We start from the raw sequence: 16,044 nt of genomic DNA, 5'->3' as shown, positions 1-16,044 counted from the left end.
AAAAAAAAGACTATCATCTCACTCTCAGACAGAATTTGAGGCTTTTAAAGGAATATTTTTTTGCAGTGGCCCTCAAAGCAGAATAGATAAGAATCAATATCTTCTAAATTTCTTGTATATCATGGATTTACATAAAAGGAAATTAGGAGTAGAAATATCTGTAGTAATAAATATACTATTTTTAGCCTGTGTGGTTGAAACAGAATGTCCCAGGGAATACATGACTAAGAGACAGAGAGACAGGCAATGACCAATATGATGTTCACCGGCTGGGCCATAATCAAACAAAAAAATGGATAATGACAGCTGGGTAATAAATGAGAAAGAGGATTTGGCCCCAAATCAGAAGAGATTCTTCCTTAGCCATTTGTGTTGTGGGCTTATTAATTTCTTCTAAAGGCAGGACTGGTAATTAACATCAAGACCGATCTGTAGGTAAACTTGCATAATAATTATAGCTTTGGGATTACACTGTCTGTAAAGAAGCTGGATATTGATTATTAGACAATGTAGGTTCAGCTATTCCTTTGCCAAATACTTAATCTGTCCCTATAACCCCCAAATTTAAAACACCTTTTCAAGTAGGATTAATGTGTTAAATAATCCAGGTGAACCCAACTATAATCCTGGTATACACGAAGAGTATAACAAAAAGTTTTTAAATCTCTTATAGAAAAAAAATCCCTACTTATATTTTGATGTGCTAACTGCAATATCAGCTTTTCCAGAGGTGTGATCTGTGGAATGTATAGGGTCATCAGATCACCTGGGGTGCTTCCTACATGTTCAGAGTCCCCACCCTAGACCTACTGAATCTTCAGGGGCTGAAGACCTTCCTGGAATTTAATTCTTTGATGTCATCACAAGTGGGACAGGGAGCTGGGACTGAGTTTGATGCCAGCTTGGGAAAGGGAATGAATGCAGCCCCACTGGCAGGGGCTGGGGCCTGTGTGAAGCCAAGCACTGGGACTGAGCCCCTGACGGTGGGGGATGGACTAGCTCTGTCTGACCACCCAAGGTTGTGATTTGAATAACGCCCCTTGCCCGTGGCCAGGAGGAAAGTCAGCGGTGGTACTCTGCAAATGGGCCTGAGCTTTGGGACTGGATCATGAGATGATAGAGCTTTAAAGTATAGTTTAAAATCTATATGATTAAAATTCTCAAACAACTAATGAAAGGAAGAGCATCATGAAATAAGAATGGAAGTTTATAAAACCAAAACAGACAGCTTTAAATACAGTTGGAATTATTGAAATGAAAAATATAATCACTGAAATAAAAAAAAAAAAACCTAGAAGTTGAATAAAAATAAGCTGGAATCAGAGAAAGGGAGAATTAGTTAAAATTATCTTCCCCTTATCAAACACATTTTATTAACACTGAACTTCCCTGGGCAAAGCAAATAGTCGCCACACCACCTTTGAGAATGATATGGCAAAGGCAGCTGGTGATCTGACTGGGCTTGATGGCGAATACAGCTCTGTACCACTTTAGCAGAGACCCATTGGAGAGAGATGTTGCAAAATTTATAATATTTTAATTTTAGAAAGTTAATACAATGCATATGCTATAAATTATATACATTTCCAACTATGTCTGGGGCAAAATCCCATAATCAAACACATTAACATTTTTCCATAGCACAATGTATGAAATATTACAATAAGGACATAAATAAAGACACTAAATAGCTTCTGGTCAATTCTGACCAGATTTTGTAGACAAAGGTGATCAACCTTTCAGTTTTCAGAGCTTTCTTGATTTCAGAATTGTAGACAAATCACCATGGACCTAGAAGACTGGAGCACCCAGTGTTGAAATAATAAGAAGGCACAATTCTTGTTTGGTTGTGTTGGGCATGTGTTCCAGCAATGTGAGCAACAGAAAGGGTGACCACTGTCTAGGCCAGGAGACGATGGGGATGGAAACAAACAATATGAGGGGGTGAGGACCAAAAAAGGGGAGACAGGGAAGATCTAGGAGGCCCCTGAGGAGAAAGCTCAGCAAAGACAGGAGGTGACCAGAGGTGAGGCATATTGAGGAAGGACAAACTGAGGGATGAGTGTATTCCAAGGTGGGAAAAAAAAAAGAAAGATAGATATGAACAATCAGGATAGAGCAGATGTGGGGATCAGAGAGAATGGGATGTAGCAAGGACAAAGGCAGAGCTGGAGAAGAAAAGACCTCAGCAGACCGGGCGCGGTGGCTCACACCTGTAATCCTAGCTCTCTGGGAGGCCGAGACGGGCGGATTGTTTGAGCTCAGGAGTTCGAAAACAGCCTGAGCAAGAGCGAGACTCTGTCTCTACTAAAATTAGAAAGAAATTAATTGGACAACTAAAAATATATAGAAAAAATTAGCCGGGCATGGTGGCGCATGCCTGTAGTCCCAGCTACTCGGAGGCTGAGGCAGGAGGATCGCTTGAGCCCAGGAGTTTGAGGTTGCTGTGAGCTAGGATGACGCCATGGCATTTTAGCCCGAGCAACACGGTGAGACTCTGTCTCAAAAAAAAAAAAAAAAAAAAAACTTTAAAAAAGACCTCAATGAACAAAGAGTTAAAAAGCAGAGACAGGAGACCAGAGAGAGAGATTTCACCTGGGCAGAGAGGGAGGGGTAGGAGTCAGAAGATGAGAAGAAAAGGTGGGAAGAAAGGCCAGCAGGGCCTCTAAGATAGATGTGTCTGAGAGGAGGAAGAAAAACATGGTGGGAAGAGAAAATATGAAGAGAGCCATGGTGGCAAGGGGGTGGGGGAGGCAGGAGAGAGGCAGGAACAGGAGCAGAGGAAGGGGCCCAGGACAGAACAGTGGGCAGGAGCAGGCTAGAATTTTATCAATCATCTTGAACATATTTTAAAGGCATTTTATTTTGTAATAAAGTTAATTTTTCGATTGCAAATCTTTTCTAGTCTTAAGACATTCAAAGTCTGTTTATTACGTGAGTGCCAAATCAATTGTTTTATTTTGGTTTGAGGGTACTTTTATAATAGTAATGTCGACCTTCATTGGAAACTTTTTTTAAAAACAATACATACTGAACACATGGAAGTCTAGGGGTGAGAAATTGATGCAATATGGATAAAGTGCAAAAAACAGATTTTTTTAAAAGATAATTTTACCTCTCATTTCACTATTATTTCTCATGTAAAACAAGCACATTCATTTGGCCTGATGAACATTTATTTATTTGCCAAATAAGTCAACCAAGCCGTTTTGGTTTGTTTCTTAAATAGATATAAATTCCTAAAAATTCTGTGCAATGATCTTTACATAACTACTCATACAAAATCATTCTTTGCCAATTGAATTTTTATCCGGGTTACTATTTTCCAGGAAAAAAAAATGGGTAATTTTTCAATATCAACTTATTGGAGAGCAGCATCCCAGCTTTGTCTCTAAAATTCAAGTGGCAGGCAATTTTGTCACTTCAAGTGAGAGGCCTTAAAACTCTTTTATTACATCTGGTCACATACATTCACAGTAAGACGAACACGAGTAACATGTGTTTAGCCGAAGTCTTTAGAGAGAACGGACCTCTAAAGGCTTTAACTCCCGGGGTCCAGATCTTTTCCCTTCTCCCTCACAGCAGGCTCCGTTCAGCCCTCAAGCAGGCGAGTCCTCAGGATGACTGGCCTGAGATATAATTGATTTTCACAGCTAGCCGCAGCAGGGATGTACGGGTGTGAAATTAAAATTCAGTTGGAAAACCTTTCCTCAAGTAGCAGCCAAGTTGAACTGACATCGCTTAGAAAAGAACCGTCAAAGTTGTGCCTTGAACTTGGCCATTAGGGGGCAGTCAAACACTGCTCACCTCAAAATGCTGCTCGGGCCCTGCTTTGGCTGACCGCCTTTTTCCAAAGTTAAGCAAATTATTTGAGGAAGTAGCAACTGGCAGTTCCCAAGCAGCATCCTCAATACTTGGTGCTTTTAATTTCCTATATAAGCCCATGTTTTTGATTTGTAATATTGGCCTTAATTAGTTCACTAACAACTTTATTTTTCGAAGTGGTTTGAGACTGGTTAACAGATACACAGTAAATAAACAAATAATAAAATATATGTAAAAATTATAAGACATGTTATCTGTAGTTATCTATTTGTGTCTGTAGCTTAAGACAATCAAAAGATCATTCATTCCTTAGGCACTCCAGGTTGATCACGGCCAGAAGAGACAAGACAATCATAAAATTTCTAACTTTTCATTTTGTTTACATTTGGCCTAAGAATATCACAAATATTTACTCAAATTTAAAAAGCAATCTTTACTCTTACATTATTCTAAATAACCTTTGTATAGTTACTATACAGAGCCTTACCATTTTAACCATCTATAATTTTATCGTGAAAAGAAAAAATTTTGCTAAAAAAATTTTGCATTATATAGTAAATGCTTATTATTTTTATAAGTAGGAGTAAGATGATATATTGATTAATATGTATTTGAAAATAAATTATTTCAAACATAAAGGTTTAAATTAACAATCAAAAGTAATGTAAAATTAGAAAATAAAAATTTCCAGAGAACTATAATTAGTCAATAAATATTTATTAGGTTAGTACTAAGGATCTGAAATATGGCATTTACTTAGAAATAAAAATCAAACAAAAATTATCTGTTTGAAATTTCTTTCTTTCTATTTCTTAAAGGAACAATTACATTATGGTAAATCGTAAAATATTATTTTAGTAATAGATATTTTTTAATCTCACAAAGGGTTTAAGCAAAATCAGTTAAATGCGTTTTCAGGAGTAAAAGCAGCAGTATAGTAAAATTGGTTAACTATAGTTACAGTCCTGTACATTAAAGAATTTTTTTAATGGCATAAATGACCTCTATGACATGTCTTAAATTCAAGAACCTACTTTGTAACCATTTATTGTTAAAAATCTTGTAAAATTGAACATTCCAAATATGGATAGGACATGAATTTCTGCGATAAGATCTTAAATGAAAGACATAGACTGCCTTTTACAACTGTATTGTATGCAAGATAAGTGCATATATTGTTTCTCTTTAGATGTAGGAGTTCATGTAAGAGAGATTAAAGTACAAAATAAAAATCATGCTAGGTGTATGAGGATAACATTTTTAAATAATTTAAAACAATGTTTTAGTATCATTTTAAATTCAAAATAAAATTTAGATATTTTAAAAATCCTTAAAAATTTTTTTATTTGTAAGAAGTTTTAAGATGATTGCTCATAAATATTGCATTTTATTTTAAGATTAAAAATATTCACTTGGAATTCACTTACTAAAATTGAGTATTTAAAAACCCTGAAACAAATTTCTCAGAAAATAAAAATAATTTCAAATTTTAACCATCTTTATTCACAGAGGTTTATCAAAAGTCTTTAAGAAAAAATATGAATTAAAATAGATACTTTTTAAATAATAATAATAAACCCCAGCATACTTTCCCTATGGTGAAATGTACAAGCTCACAACAAAACAAGTGTCTTTCTTTAAAACCAGGTGAAGATTTAAGTTTTACTTTTTGGTCAGCATTACAATAAAAATGTCACTGACTTGAAGATTAACAGTTTGAATGAAATAAAAATGTCCACAATTAAAAACAAAAAGAAAATTATCTAAATAGATGCACTTTTGTAGATTTTTATAACTTTATTTTAGATAGGTTTACTTTTAGGGAGAAATACTGTTTTTTAGATTTGTGTGTGGCTTTGGCGTTTCCAGTCTAAACTAGGTTTAACAATGAAACAGGGATACTAACAATTATATAAATTTTATGGACGTATTTCAACAGATGGACACTTCACGAAAACAATTTTAGTTTATTAATTTGTCATACTTCTAAAACAAATACTAAAAAAAAAATCTCCATTGTAACTGATATAGTCAACAGTGTTTTTTAAAGCGTTTTATCTACAGCTTTAATAACATCAAGGTATGTTTCCATGAAAAATTCGTTGCATCTAAAAATTGCTAGGCTGTATAGGACTCCAAGCAATTAATGATGACAAAAAGGACAAGGCAAATTTGATGTCAGCTTTTCAAACACCGTAATGAATCTATTACAAACATTATAGAACTCCATAGAAATTTTATATTCTTTGGGAATTGCAATCATTTAAAGCGAGAAAGCAGCAGCCTTACCTTTGACATCTACAAGGACGATGAAATGAAGTAGAAAGAACATTGCAATGAATCTGAGGCTGAAGAGATGCTTAAGACCAGAAAAATAACAACAGGTTTACAGCAATTGAGTTATTAGACATAGCCTCCTCATACCTCAGAAGGAGTTCTGATATAGTAACTTCGGTGCCTCCCATGCGTCTGAGCATGCTCACAGCCAGCACTTCACTGGCACGGGGGGAGAGACAGACCCTTGTCACTACGCACGCAGCCTGTCTTTTTCATTCTTTCTTTTCTATTTCATTTTATTTGAAATCTACAGTTGTGTTCTTGGTCATTAATTCATTAAGATGTATAAAGGGAAATATAAATAAGATATATATTGGTAGAGAAGAAACATTTTTTAATCACTTAAAATTTTTTATCCTCAAAGCATGTGGAGCAATTTGTTCTTATTTAAATCCAGACATCCATAGAAGTTCTTCAATATGAAGAGATGCAGATTTACACGGGGTAGGCTGTGACACTCTTCACAAGCATATTTTCATGCTATAAGCAAATGACAAAAAGGCACTTACTGACAGATACACAAAGAACATCCACCTCTGTTCAAATGCACTTACATGCTTTCAAATGACATCTAGAAAGGTAAGAATAATTAAAATATATGGCCATGTGTTAAGTAATTACTTACTGCAAAGTATTCACACATTATTTTCAACTTCATGCTCATAATCATATTCTTTTCTTCTTGGAGTGGATAATTTTATTCTTGCTTTCAATTCTGTGTTGCACACCTATTAGCAAATGTTAATTATAATTTAGTTCTTACAGCCTGAAAGCAGCTTCCTAAACAGCATAGTTAGTACACGTAAAATATAGAAAGGGTCTTTGGGTCCTAGGATTCTACTGATGCTAATTATAAAGACTTTGATTATGTTGATGTAATCATAAAGATTTTTCCAAAAATACATTGTAGAATTTCTTTATTTCTTTGTCTGAGTATGTATTTTACTAACTGGGAAATATCTACGTGGAAAGCAGTTTGTAGTACTGATTTGGACAGAGGATTTTGTAACTGAATGATACGGATTCTCTTATATGTTGTTATTAACTGTCCGAACACACTGTTTGAAAAACTATCTTGTGGTAGCTATTGTCAACACAAATCATAAGAGATGGGGTTTTCCTTATTCTTTTTTATTCCAGCTTTGATGGAATAAGAATTCAAACAGAATTTGAAATAAAAATATTTTATTTATTACAAAATTTAGTTAGTTCTTCTCTCTTTAGAAGTTAGTTAAATTCCTTAAGACAACTTCCAGATACATTTAGATGCTTTCTCATCTGATCTTTCAAACCAAAAGAAAAAGCAACAAAGAGAATAAAGTGAAAGATGAAAAGAAATACTTCAAGATCCTTTCTTACATTTCAAGTACCTTTTTTTCCTTCACTAACCTCAGGGTCTTTTTAGATAAAAATTGCCCTTACTTCACTTTTAAAAAAAAAATCAGGAATGATTAGTTTTTCTTATATTTTGTGTTCTGCCAAGATGATTGATGCTAGTTTCTGGTACTGAAACTTTGAACATGAAGTTTTAGGTGCAATTAAATACGATGAATTGTCCTTCACAAGTCCACTTGAAGTTTAAATACATTTTTCACTAGCATGCAGTCTTTGGAGAGAGAAGAAATGTCAAGATTTCAAATAACTTAGTTTAGACTTCATGAATATTAAGCCTTAGCAACAGATTTAAATTGCTAAAAAGTTGACTCATTATCTCTTTCTATTAGGCTTTTTAGTGTTCATCTTTGAAATATTAACACAAAGATTCAGAGCTCAATAATTATAAATAGTAGTTAAGAAAATTTTTGACTCATTGAATTATAAAGGTGGAAAATACAAGCATTGAAACGACCATTTCATTTAATATGTTTCAACTTTCATTTATCTAGTGTGAATATCCAGCTGTTAGAACTAAGACTGAAATAGTTGAAATGTACACAGGGATATAATGTATGTGTTTAAATAAGAGTGACTGAATTTACTCTCTTCTTAGAGACACAATTGGTCAGGAGGCTCCAGAGAGTGCCTCATGCACAGCTGAGAGGGGAGATTTGCATAAACTGACTCATTACTGGATGTTAACTGTAAATTGCACATGTGTATTTTATTGATCTTTGCCTGAATCAACTAATTTCTTTATTCCAATCTCCTGTGGGAAGAACCCATACTTTTGGCAATAATACTATAATAAAAGCTCATGTAAATATATCATTTACTATTAACATATAGCACAATTCGATAGAATTCTGGCTAATTCAAAGGGGTTTATTTACTAAAAGTACTAATTACCTAGTTTTTTGTGGTGAGGGAGGGGCAGGAATTTTCTTAGTTTCTACTATAACTTTTGTGTACCTCTTAGAAGCCATTGTTAAATATAAAGTTCTTAAATCAAGAACATAATATGGTCATGGAAACCCTGATTTAAAACATTTTCAGAATTGTGTGATTGTTTCCATATAGGCTATAATTCACTATCTTGCCAAATTATTGTTTTCAGTCAAGATATTTACTAAATACTTGCTATACTTAATGATAGTATAGCCTTGTAAACGCCTCTCACTTCTACAGATTATAGAGTCTTTTATTTACAAAATCTGATTTGTTAGTAGTTTAGTATCACTTTCTGTTTTGGGGGAAAAGGACATTCAATGAATGGCATATTCAATTAATAGATTACATTAATAGATAAGATTTTTCCTCAAAAAGACAAATTATAGAATAATAATATCAGAATCTCAAGCTCATGATAGCAGGCCAATAATGGCAAGTTCACTTGAATAGTTTCCTTATCATAAAATCCAGTATAGGAAAACCTTAGTAATTCAGCCATACTAGCTAAGTATTTGTGATTATAAACTCTATGTTAGCCTTTATATATGAGTTTGTAGCATTAAGTCATCATTCAATAAAATTGATATTTTGAGTAACCTTTTTAACAGTGGTAACATTTATTTACACCTTGTGGGCAAAGCAAACCTAACTGAATCACGCGATCGCATCAGCATAGTGTGTCCATCAGTTGAACAAACCAGCCCTGGTATAGGGTCCATTTTGATCCAGAAAGTCGAAGTTAAGTGTTCTAATTCTGATGTTCTAAGTTTAAAATAATTTAAGTCATGCTCCATTTATCTGGGAATTTCAGCTCTTGGCAAGCTCAGCTTAATAGCTCCTAATGGAGCACAGCCATAAACCCAGAGTAAAAATATTGTCAAAACATCTACTATTGGAAGTACAGTAGATTAGATCCTCTGAAAGGAATTCTTGCTTAAAAATACTGTAATAGCTCCTGCATAATTTTTGTTGCATTTCTGGAGCCTTCAAGATGAGGAGAATCAGTCTAAAGGGAAAACACAAGACAAAGCAAAAACCAAATGCTGAAATGGCAATGGAGCACAGTAAACAAATGTAAAAGGCAAGGTGGCCTTGCAAACAAATGCAGATATCAGCACTGCAACTTTTGGGCCAAGCCTCAGGTCAGTGGCAAAGCCTGATTGTTGAGCAAGAGCCTCCTTAGAAGACCAAGCTGAAGACTATGAAAGGTGGTGCCCCTGGCACCATTGCAAAGGAACCGCAAACTCGACCAATTAAATATCCTCAATTTAGACCCTGGCACTTTACCCAGGTTAACATCAACCAACTATTAGTTCATTATCAAAGATCAACCAACCACACATGGATTAAAGTCAACAGAAACAAAAATAGATTTAGAACCCCAAGCACTTCAAATATTGAAATTATAAGTTATGGAATATAAAATATTTAAAGAAAGAAAACACATAAAATCATGAGAATGAGTAAGAAATAAGAAACCATCAAAAAGAAACCAAAAAGTTTTCAGAAATGAACACTGTATTTTTAGAATTTAAAAGCTCAAGGAATAGGCTAAACAGCTGTCAAGACACAGTTGAGAAAATAAGTTGAATAAGGGGGAGCAGAAATCACCCAGAAAGCATATAGATATACAGGGAATAAAAAAAAGAAAGAAGACATTGGGAGGAAAACATGAAAAGTCTCAACATATAATAAGAGTCCCCATAGGAGACACTAGTGAGGATGAAGAAGAGATAATTTTCTGAGGAAATAATGACTGAGAATTTTCTAAACTAATAAAATACAAGAATTTCTAGATACAGGAAGAAAAACTTCTACTAGACAGAAAAAATAAAAATAAATCCAGATCTGGACATTTGGTTTTGAAATTGCATAATATCAAAGATACAGAGAAGGCTTTAAAAAAGAAACCAGAGGGAAAAGACAGATTGCCTGCAAAGGGAAAATGAGAGTGCTAGCAGGCTTGTCAACAGCAGCAACAGGAGCCAAAATAAGTGTAGCAATACTCAAAGTGCTACGAGAAAATAACTGGCAACTAAAGATTGTGTACCCAGCAAAATGATCTTTTAAAGGGAGCGTTAAATAAAGTCAAGCACAAGATGCACTGAAAAGTTAAGTAAGAACCAAAAAGAAAGATGCAGACAAGAAGTTTGTTGGCATTTCAGGGAAGGGAATGATCTGCCTTGTGGAAATCATTAGGTGATACCTGAGCTCTGTCCGTCCTGATTGATGGATTTAGAAATTAAGAAGTAGTGCCAGCTATTCTTCCAGTGATATTAGGAAACATCCATAGAAGGCTGAAAGGAAAAGGAAGTAAAGCAGATTCTCGCAACTGCGTGAAACTGAGAGAATCCTGCCCATATGTACTCGGCTCGATCAAAAACAGGGTAGATACTCAAAAAGTACATCAGACAAATTATGCTACATTAGATTATTGTTCCCAGTTATTCCACTCTCTGTGAAAGGATTATACACCACTTCATTCTGCAGTATGACTTGGCAGGACCTCTCAGTAGGTAGCGTATGTTCACTTTTGCCTTGGTGAGGAGGAGACTTGTTTTCTACCAACTGAGTGTGGCTAGATCCAGCAGAGGCCTTAAGTGTGCTTTTGTAGTATGGCTTGGCCTTTTGTGCTCCCCCATTCCTTAGCCAGAATGAAAGTCACATGGAGCATGCTTGAACCTGAGTCCAGCTAGGCCCAGAAGAGGCACAGACCCATAGGCCAGGCGTACGTGTTTATTGTTGTGAGCCATTGGGACATTAGCATTATTTTTGCTGTTGTGTTTGCCAAAGCAAAACCTAACTCAGACAGATAGGTCTGGAAATCATCAGTCTAATCCTTAGTTTTGCAAGGCAAAAACTGGGGTGCTTGAGCTAGAAGCATGTGCCATGTATATTGAATAAATTCGTATGTAAATTCAATTTTTTTTACAGAGCTTTTCTTCTTTGGGAATGTGTTCTGCATTATATACCATTCCCAAGTTTCTCAGAGTGAATTATTCAAAGATTACTTCCAGAGCTGGCATTCCTTTCATTATTCACAAAATGATTCCTGAACATTAACTAAATTATTTTATTTTTCCGAAATTCTGTGTAATATTACTGAACTTTGATCTGCATTTAGTCCATAGGTGCTATTTTCTAATGCATACGTATCATGGTCTCTAAGTGCCTTCATTTTAAAGCTTCAGGTAACATAATAAATTAGAACATAATTGGGTGGCTGTTTGAACCTTTAAGTGTGTGTATTGAGTTTGTCCTGAATGAATCAACCTTTATTTATAGAGTACCAACCATGTATATTGCTGGGTAAAGATCTTTGACTCAGAGTGAAAAGTCACAAATCATTTTTATCTAAATTCTTTCTGAGCTCATCCTGTCAGCCCTGCATTTGATAGGATTATAAAAACACAAACCTGGCTGAGCCCATAGGGGCCCTTATCCCAGTCCAAGTACTCAGGACAGACTACTCTCATTCTCTGCCACCTCACATTTTGCTCGAGTTGTGAACGCCGGCCTGTTTTCTATTTCCGGATTCCCTTACCTCCCGCGTCCTGACAGCTGGCTGAAGTATGCAGAGAAGTGCCCCAAACTGTTCATTTTAGATGGACGAATGAATGACCTGCAGTCATTGAATAAATTGATTAATTTCTGAATAGCAGAGTTAATTCTGCTCTTCTGTGGACAATCCTGGAACAACTCAGGATGGGTATTTTTATTTCACTTATTGATGTATCTGTTCGTCAAACTGAGTTTATGTTAAAGTTGAAGAACGAGGGGCTGTGGCATGTGCCACGGGCTGGAGGGAGGCGCCTTGGGAGGACATCAAGTGTGCTGGCGGAAGAGGGGCGAGTGTGTGGAGTGATTTTTAAGCCGTGGGAAGGAATGTAGACTTCACGTGGCAGGAAGGGGAGAGTTGTTGAAAAGCTTGACTAAAGGAGGGGAGAGTAGTTGGCACAGCCTCGCGTGGAGGGTGTGGCAGAAGACAGAGCCCGAAGGCAGGAGGACCCGTTAGATGTATTGCAGTAGTCCTGCCAGGCATGAACCAAAGCCATGGTCAGGGAACAGGGACGAGGGAATAGATGTGAGATTTATTTTGGAGGTAGAATTGACAGGGCAATGACCCATAGGAGAAAGGGAGAGTGAGAAGCCACAGGTGATTCTCAGGTCTCTGGGTTGAGCCAGTGGGTAACAGACCTAGGAAGAGGAGGGTTAGATCAGGGATGATGTTGAGTGAGTACTTCAAGTGTTGAGTCTGAGAGGCCAGGGGGACGGACAGCAAAGCCCAGCCAGCAGGTGGAAATAGAGGTCAGAGCGCAGGTAGGAGGTGCGGGCAGGGAAACGAGGAGTTTCACTTGTAAAAATAGTTTCTTAAATACTTTAAGAATAAAGGGATTGAAAAGCTAAAGGGAAATACAATCTAAATTTTGAAATCACCCAGTTGTTATATGGCAGGAGATATTCATTAGAAGCCTTATTTAAAAGTCATTAAAATTCTAAGGCACTCAAGGTACTAGGGCTACATACAGCTAATGTGAGATTACTATCTAATGAGCATTTATTATGTGACTAGCATGCACAGGCTTCATTGGGGTAAACACAAGGGAGAGAGCTAAGAAAAGAAAAATTATAATACCAGGGAGTGTAGGTGAGATTATGTAAACAATTATATGCCGAAAATTAACTAGATCCTTCAATACAAAGCTATGGATTTCAGAATGGGTATTCAAGGCACACAAAGCTAATGAACGAATGGGGAAAATACTAAACTCTGTGAAAATGTTGAAATGTTTTTATATTTTCATGGAATATAGTTACTAATTTCAATCAAATTGATGAGGCCAAATAGCAAGACTTTTTCAAGCACAGGACCAGGGAAATGCTGAAATTCTCTGTTAAATCACAGAGCAGATCTGAGGCAGATACATATACAGATGACTTCTCTAAACCTTTATTTGAGGAGTCCCCTGAGCTCTAGTAAGGACCAAGAGATCTCAAAGAGATTCAGCAAGGCAGCCAAGATCGAGGCTGAGGTATTAGATAGAGAAATGATTTCACTGGGTGCTGCCAACAGTGGCCTGAAATTTATATGTATGTTGTGCAGCATGGCTGGCTGTCTGGAATCTGTGTTTCCTTTCCTTTCCACATGCCTCTGTAGCCTGCAGATGCCTCCTCCTATTCTTTGTATCTTCAAATCTCTCCATGATGTTCATTTAGTTATATTTGACATATATTATTCATATTACCTTACATACATTACATATATATGTATGTCATATAATATGATGACTTAGGAGGATAGGAAAGGAAGGGGACCCATCATCACAGATATGTGCCTAATGACACAGTATTTGAAAAGTCAGTATGCCAAGAGGAAGAAACTACATAGAACTATCAATGCCAAACACTTACTATGTGAACATGTACAATGGAGAGCAATTAAGAAAAATAGGCTGAAACAATGAAGTGTTTCCAAATGTCATAGCCATACTTTGAGTAAGACCAGGGAAATAATAAGGGGAATTCCAGAATTTTATATATATATATATATATGTGTGTGTGCATTTGTGTGTATATATATATGTATATATGTATGTATGTGTACATATATATAAATTTTTTTTCTTTTGTGTTCAGGGAAGATGAGAGAGAAAATTTTTCTCTTCCCACAGCATGCTAATAATTACAGTTTTAATTCACCTCACACCTAGTAGTGTTATTTTTCTATTTGAGGTGATTAATAACCAGTTATGGAGAAGGTCATACAGCCTTATCAATAACCATATCAGGCAGGATCATATGCAGATGTTGTTAACAGAACAATAATCCACACGGCTCAGCAGTAAATACCAGTTTTCTCAGGAATGTCTTGGCCCCTGGCTTTTGAGGAAGATGAAAGCTTATGCCATTATAGATTACTATGATATTTACATGAGCTGGGTGCTTAAGAAATATTTACTTTCTAAGAAACTTTACTCTAGCAGAGTTGTTCTGTCACTTCCTTATTCTTGTGTTGTTCAATTTTACCTTAAGTTATTTGCTGTTGAATTGTTTCATAAACAAATCTCTTGAGGTAACTATATTAAGGATTGATTGAAATTAAAATTATTATAACTATTGCCATGTGTAGTAATCTATGAAGCCTCTAGTGCATACAGCAGATGCATACAGGAATACTCCTGAAAAACTGAAACATCATATGCAATTCTGGGTTTCTTATAAAACGGAGAATTTTGATCTATAAGACTTTCCCAGGATAAACCTTCTGGATCCTAGATGAAGTCATGATTTGAACTGAGTACTTTATAAAATACTAGCTTTCTAGGAGAAGATTATTTTAACTCATTTTTTTAAATGTAGCATTCAATAGAAATGAAAGTATGTTGTGTACAATAATGGAGATATATATTTGAACTTTATTGAATTATTGCTTAAATATAATAAAAATCATCAATTTTATGTATATATTTATATAAGTTTTAGTTCTTAGATTAATTAAATCTATAATCAATTTTCAGTTATTTTTTGTTTGTGGTATTAGAAAAGAGTCAAGGCTCAATTTCTTGCATATGGCTTTCTACTTGCTCCAGCAACAGCTGCTGTAAAGATTATCATTTCCCTATAGAATTACCCTGAAAATTAGTTGACCATATATTTGTGGGTCTATTTCTGGACTTTCTATTCTGTTCTGTTGACTTCTAGTCTATCCTTTTGCCAATACCACACCACCTTGATTATTGTAGCTTTGTAGTAAGTCTTCAAATCCAACCCTCCAACTTTGCTCTTTTTCGAAATTATTTGGACTATTCTAGGTGGTTTCCATTTCCATGGGAAGAGTCTGTCAATTTCTATCTACATTTGCTGGTATTGTGATTTGAGTGTGTGGAATCTATAAATAAATTTAGGGAAAATTTATCTTAACAATATAGGGTCTTCCGATTCATAAATGTGGTATCAGTGGCCATTTATTTAGGTTTTCTTTGATTTCTTTCAGCAATGTTTTGTAATTGGCAGTGTACGGATCTTGCACATATTTGGTTAAAGTTATCCTTAAGCACTTCGTCCTTTTAGATCTTATAGTAAATTATACTTTTAAAAATAAAATTTCATTTCCAATTTTTAATTTCTGGCATGCATATGGAAATACAATTGTTTTTGTGTATTGACTTCTATACAGAAAACTTGCTAAACATACTTGCTAATTCTGGTAGCTTTTTGTTGGCTACTTAGAACTTGCTTGATAGATTATCATACCATCTGTCAATAAAGACAGTTATACTTCTTTCCCAATCTGCATGCATTTTGTTTGTTTTTCTTGACTTACTGCACATGCTAGGACCGTCAGTACAACATTGAATAGAAGTGATGAGAGTGGACACCCTTGCTTGTTCCCAATCTTAAGGGGAAGCATTTAGTCTTCAACCATTAAGTATGATGTAAATTTTTTTTATAGATGCCTTTTATCAGGTTTCTTTTTTTAAAAATCATGAATAGGCACTGGATTTTGTCACCTGCTTTCTATACATTTGTTTAAATGATCTTATGCTTTGTTCT

At 35.4% G+C, this 16,044-nt stretch overlaps 1 protein-coding gene across 2 annotated transcripts in view; it reads right to left on the bottom strand.

The window, feature by feature from the left end:
- The window catches only part of RXFP2 (relaxin/insulin-like family peptide receptor 2), a 56,510-nt gene extending 50,232 nt beyond the window's left edge, over window positions 1-6,278 (bottom strand). For both annotated transcript variants that reach the window (XM_012642137.1, XM_012642138.1), the window contains exon 1: window positions 6,115-6,278. In XM_012642137.1, coding sequence (XP_012497591.1) covers window positions 6,115-6,157 — 43 coding nt within the window. In that variant the 5' untranslated portion in view covers window positions 6,158-6,278. The remainder of the gene's footprint in view (window positions 1-6,114) is intronic.
- Window positions 6,279-16,044: the final 9,766 nt, after the last annotated feature.

This window comes from Propithecus coquereli, unplaced genomic scaffold (assembly GCF_000956105.1).
Source record: "Propithecus coquereli isolate 6110/MARCELLA unplaced genomic scaffold, Pcoq_1.0 Scaffold175, whole genome shotgun sequence".
Lineage (NCBI taxonomy): Eukaryota > Metazoa > Chordata > Mammalia > Primates > Indriidae > Propithecus > Propithecus coquereli.
Note: the sequence above shows the minus strand (reverse complement) of the source record. Positions and strands in the feature narration are given on the sequence as shown.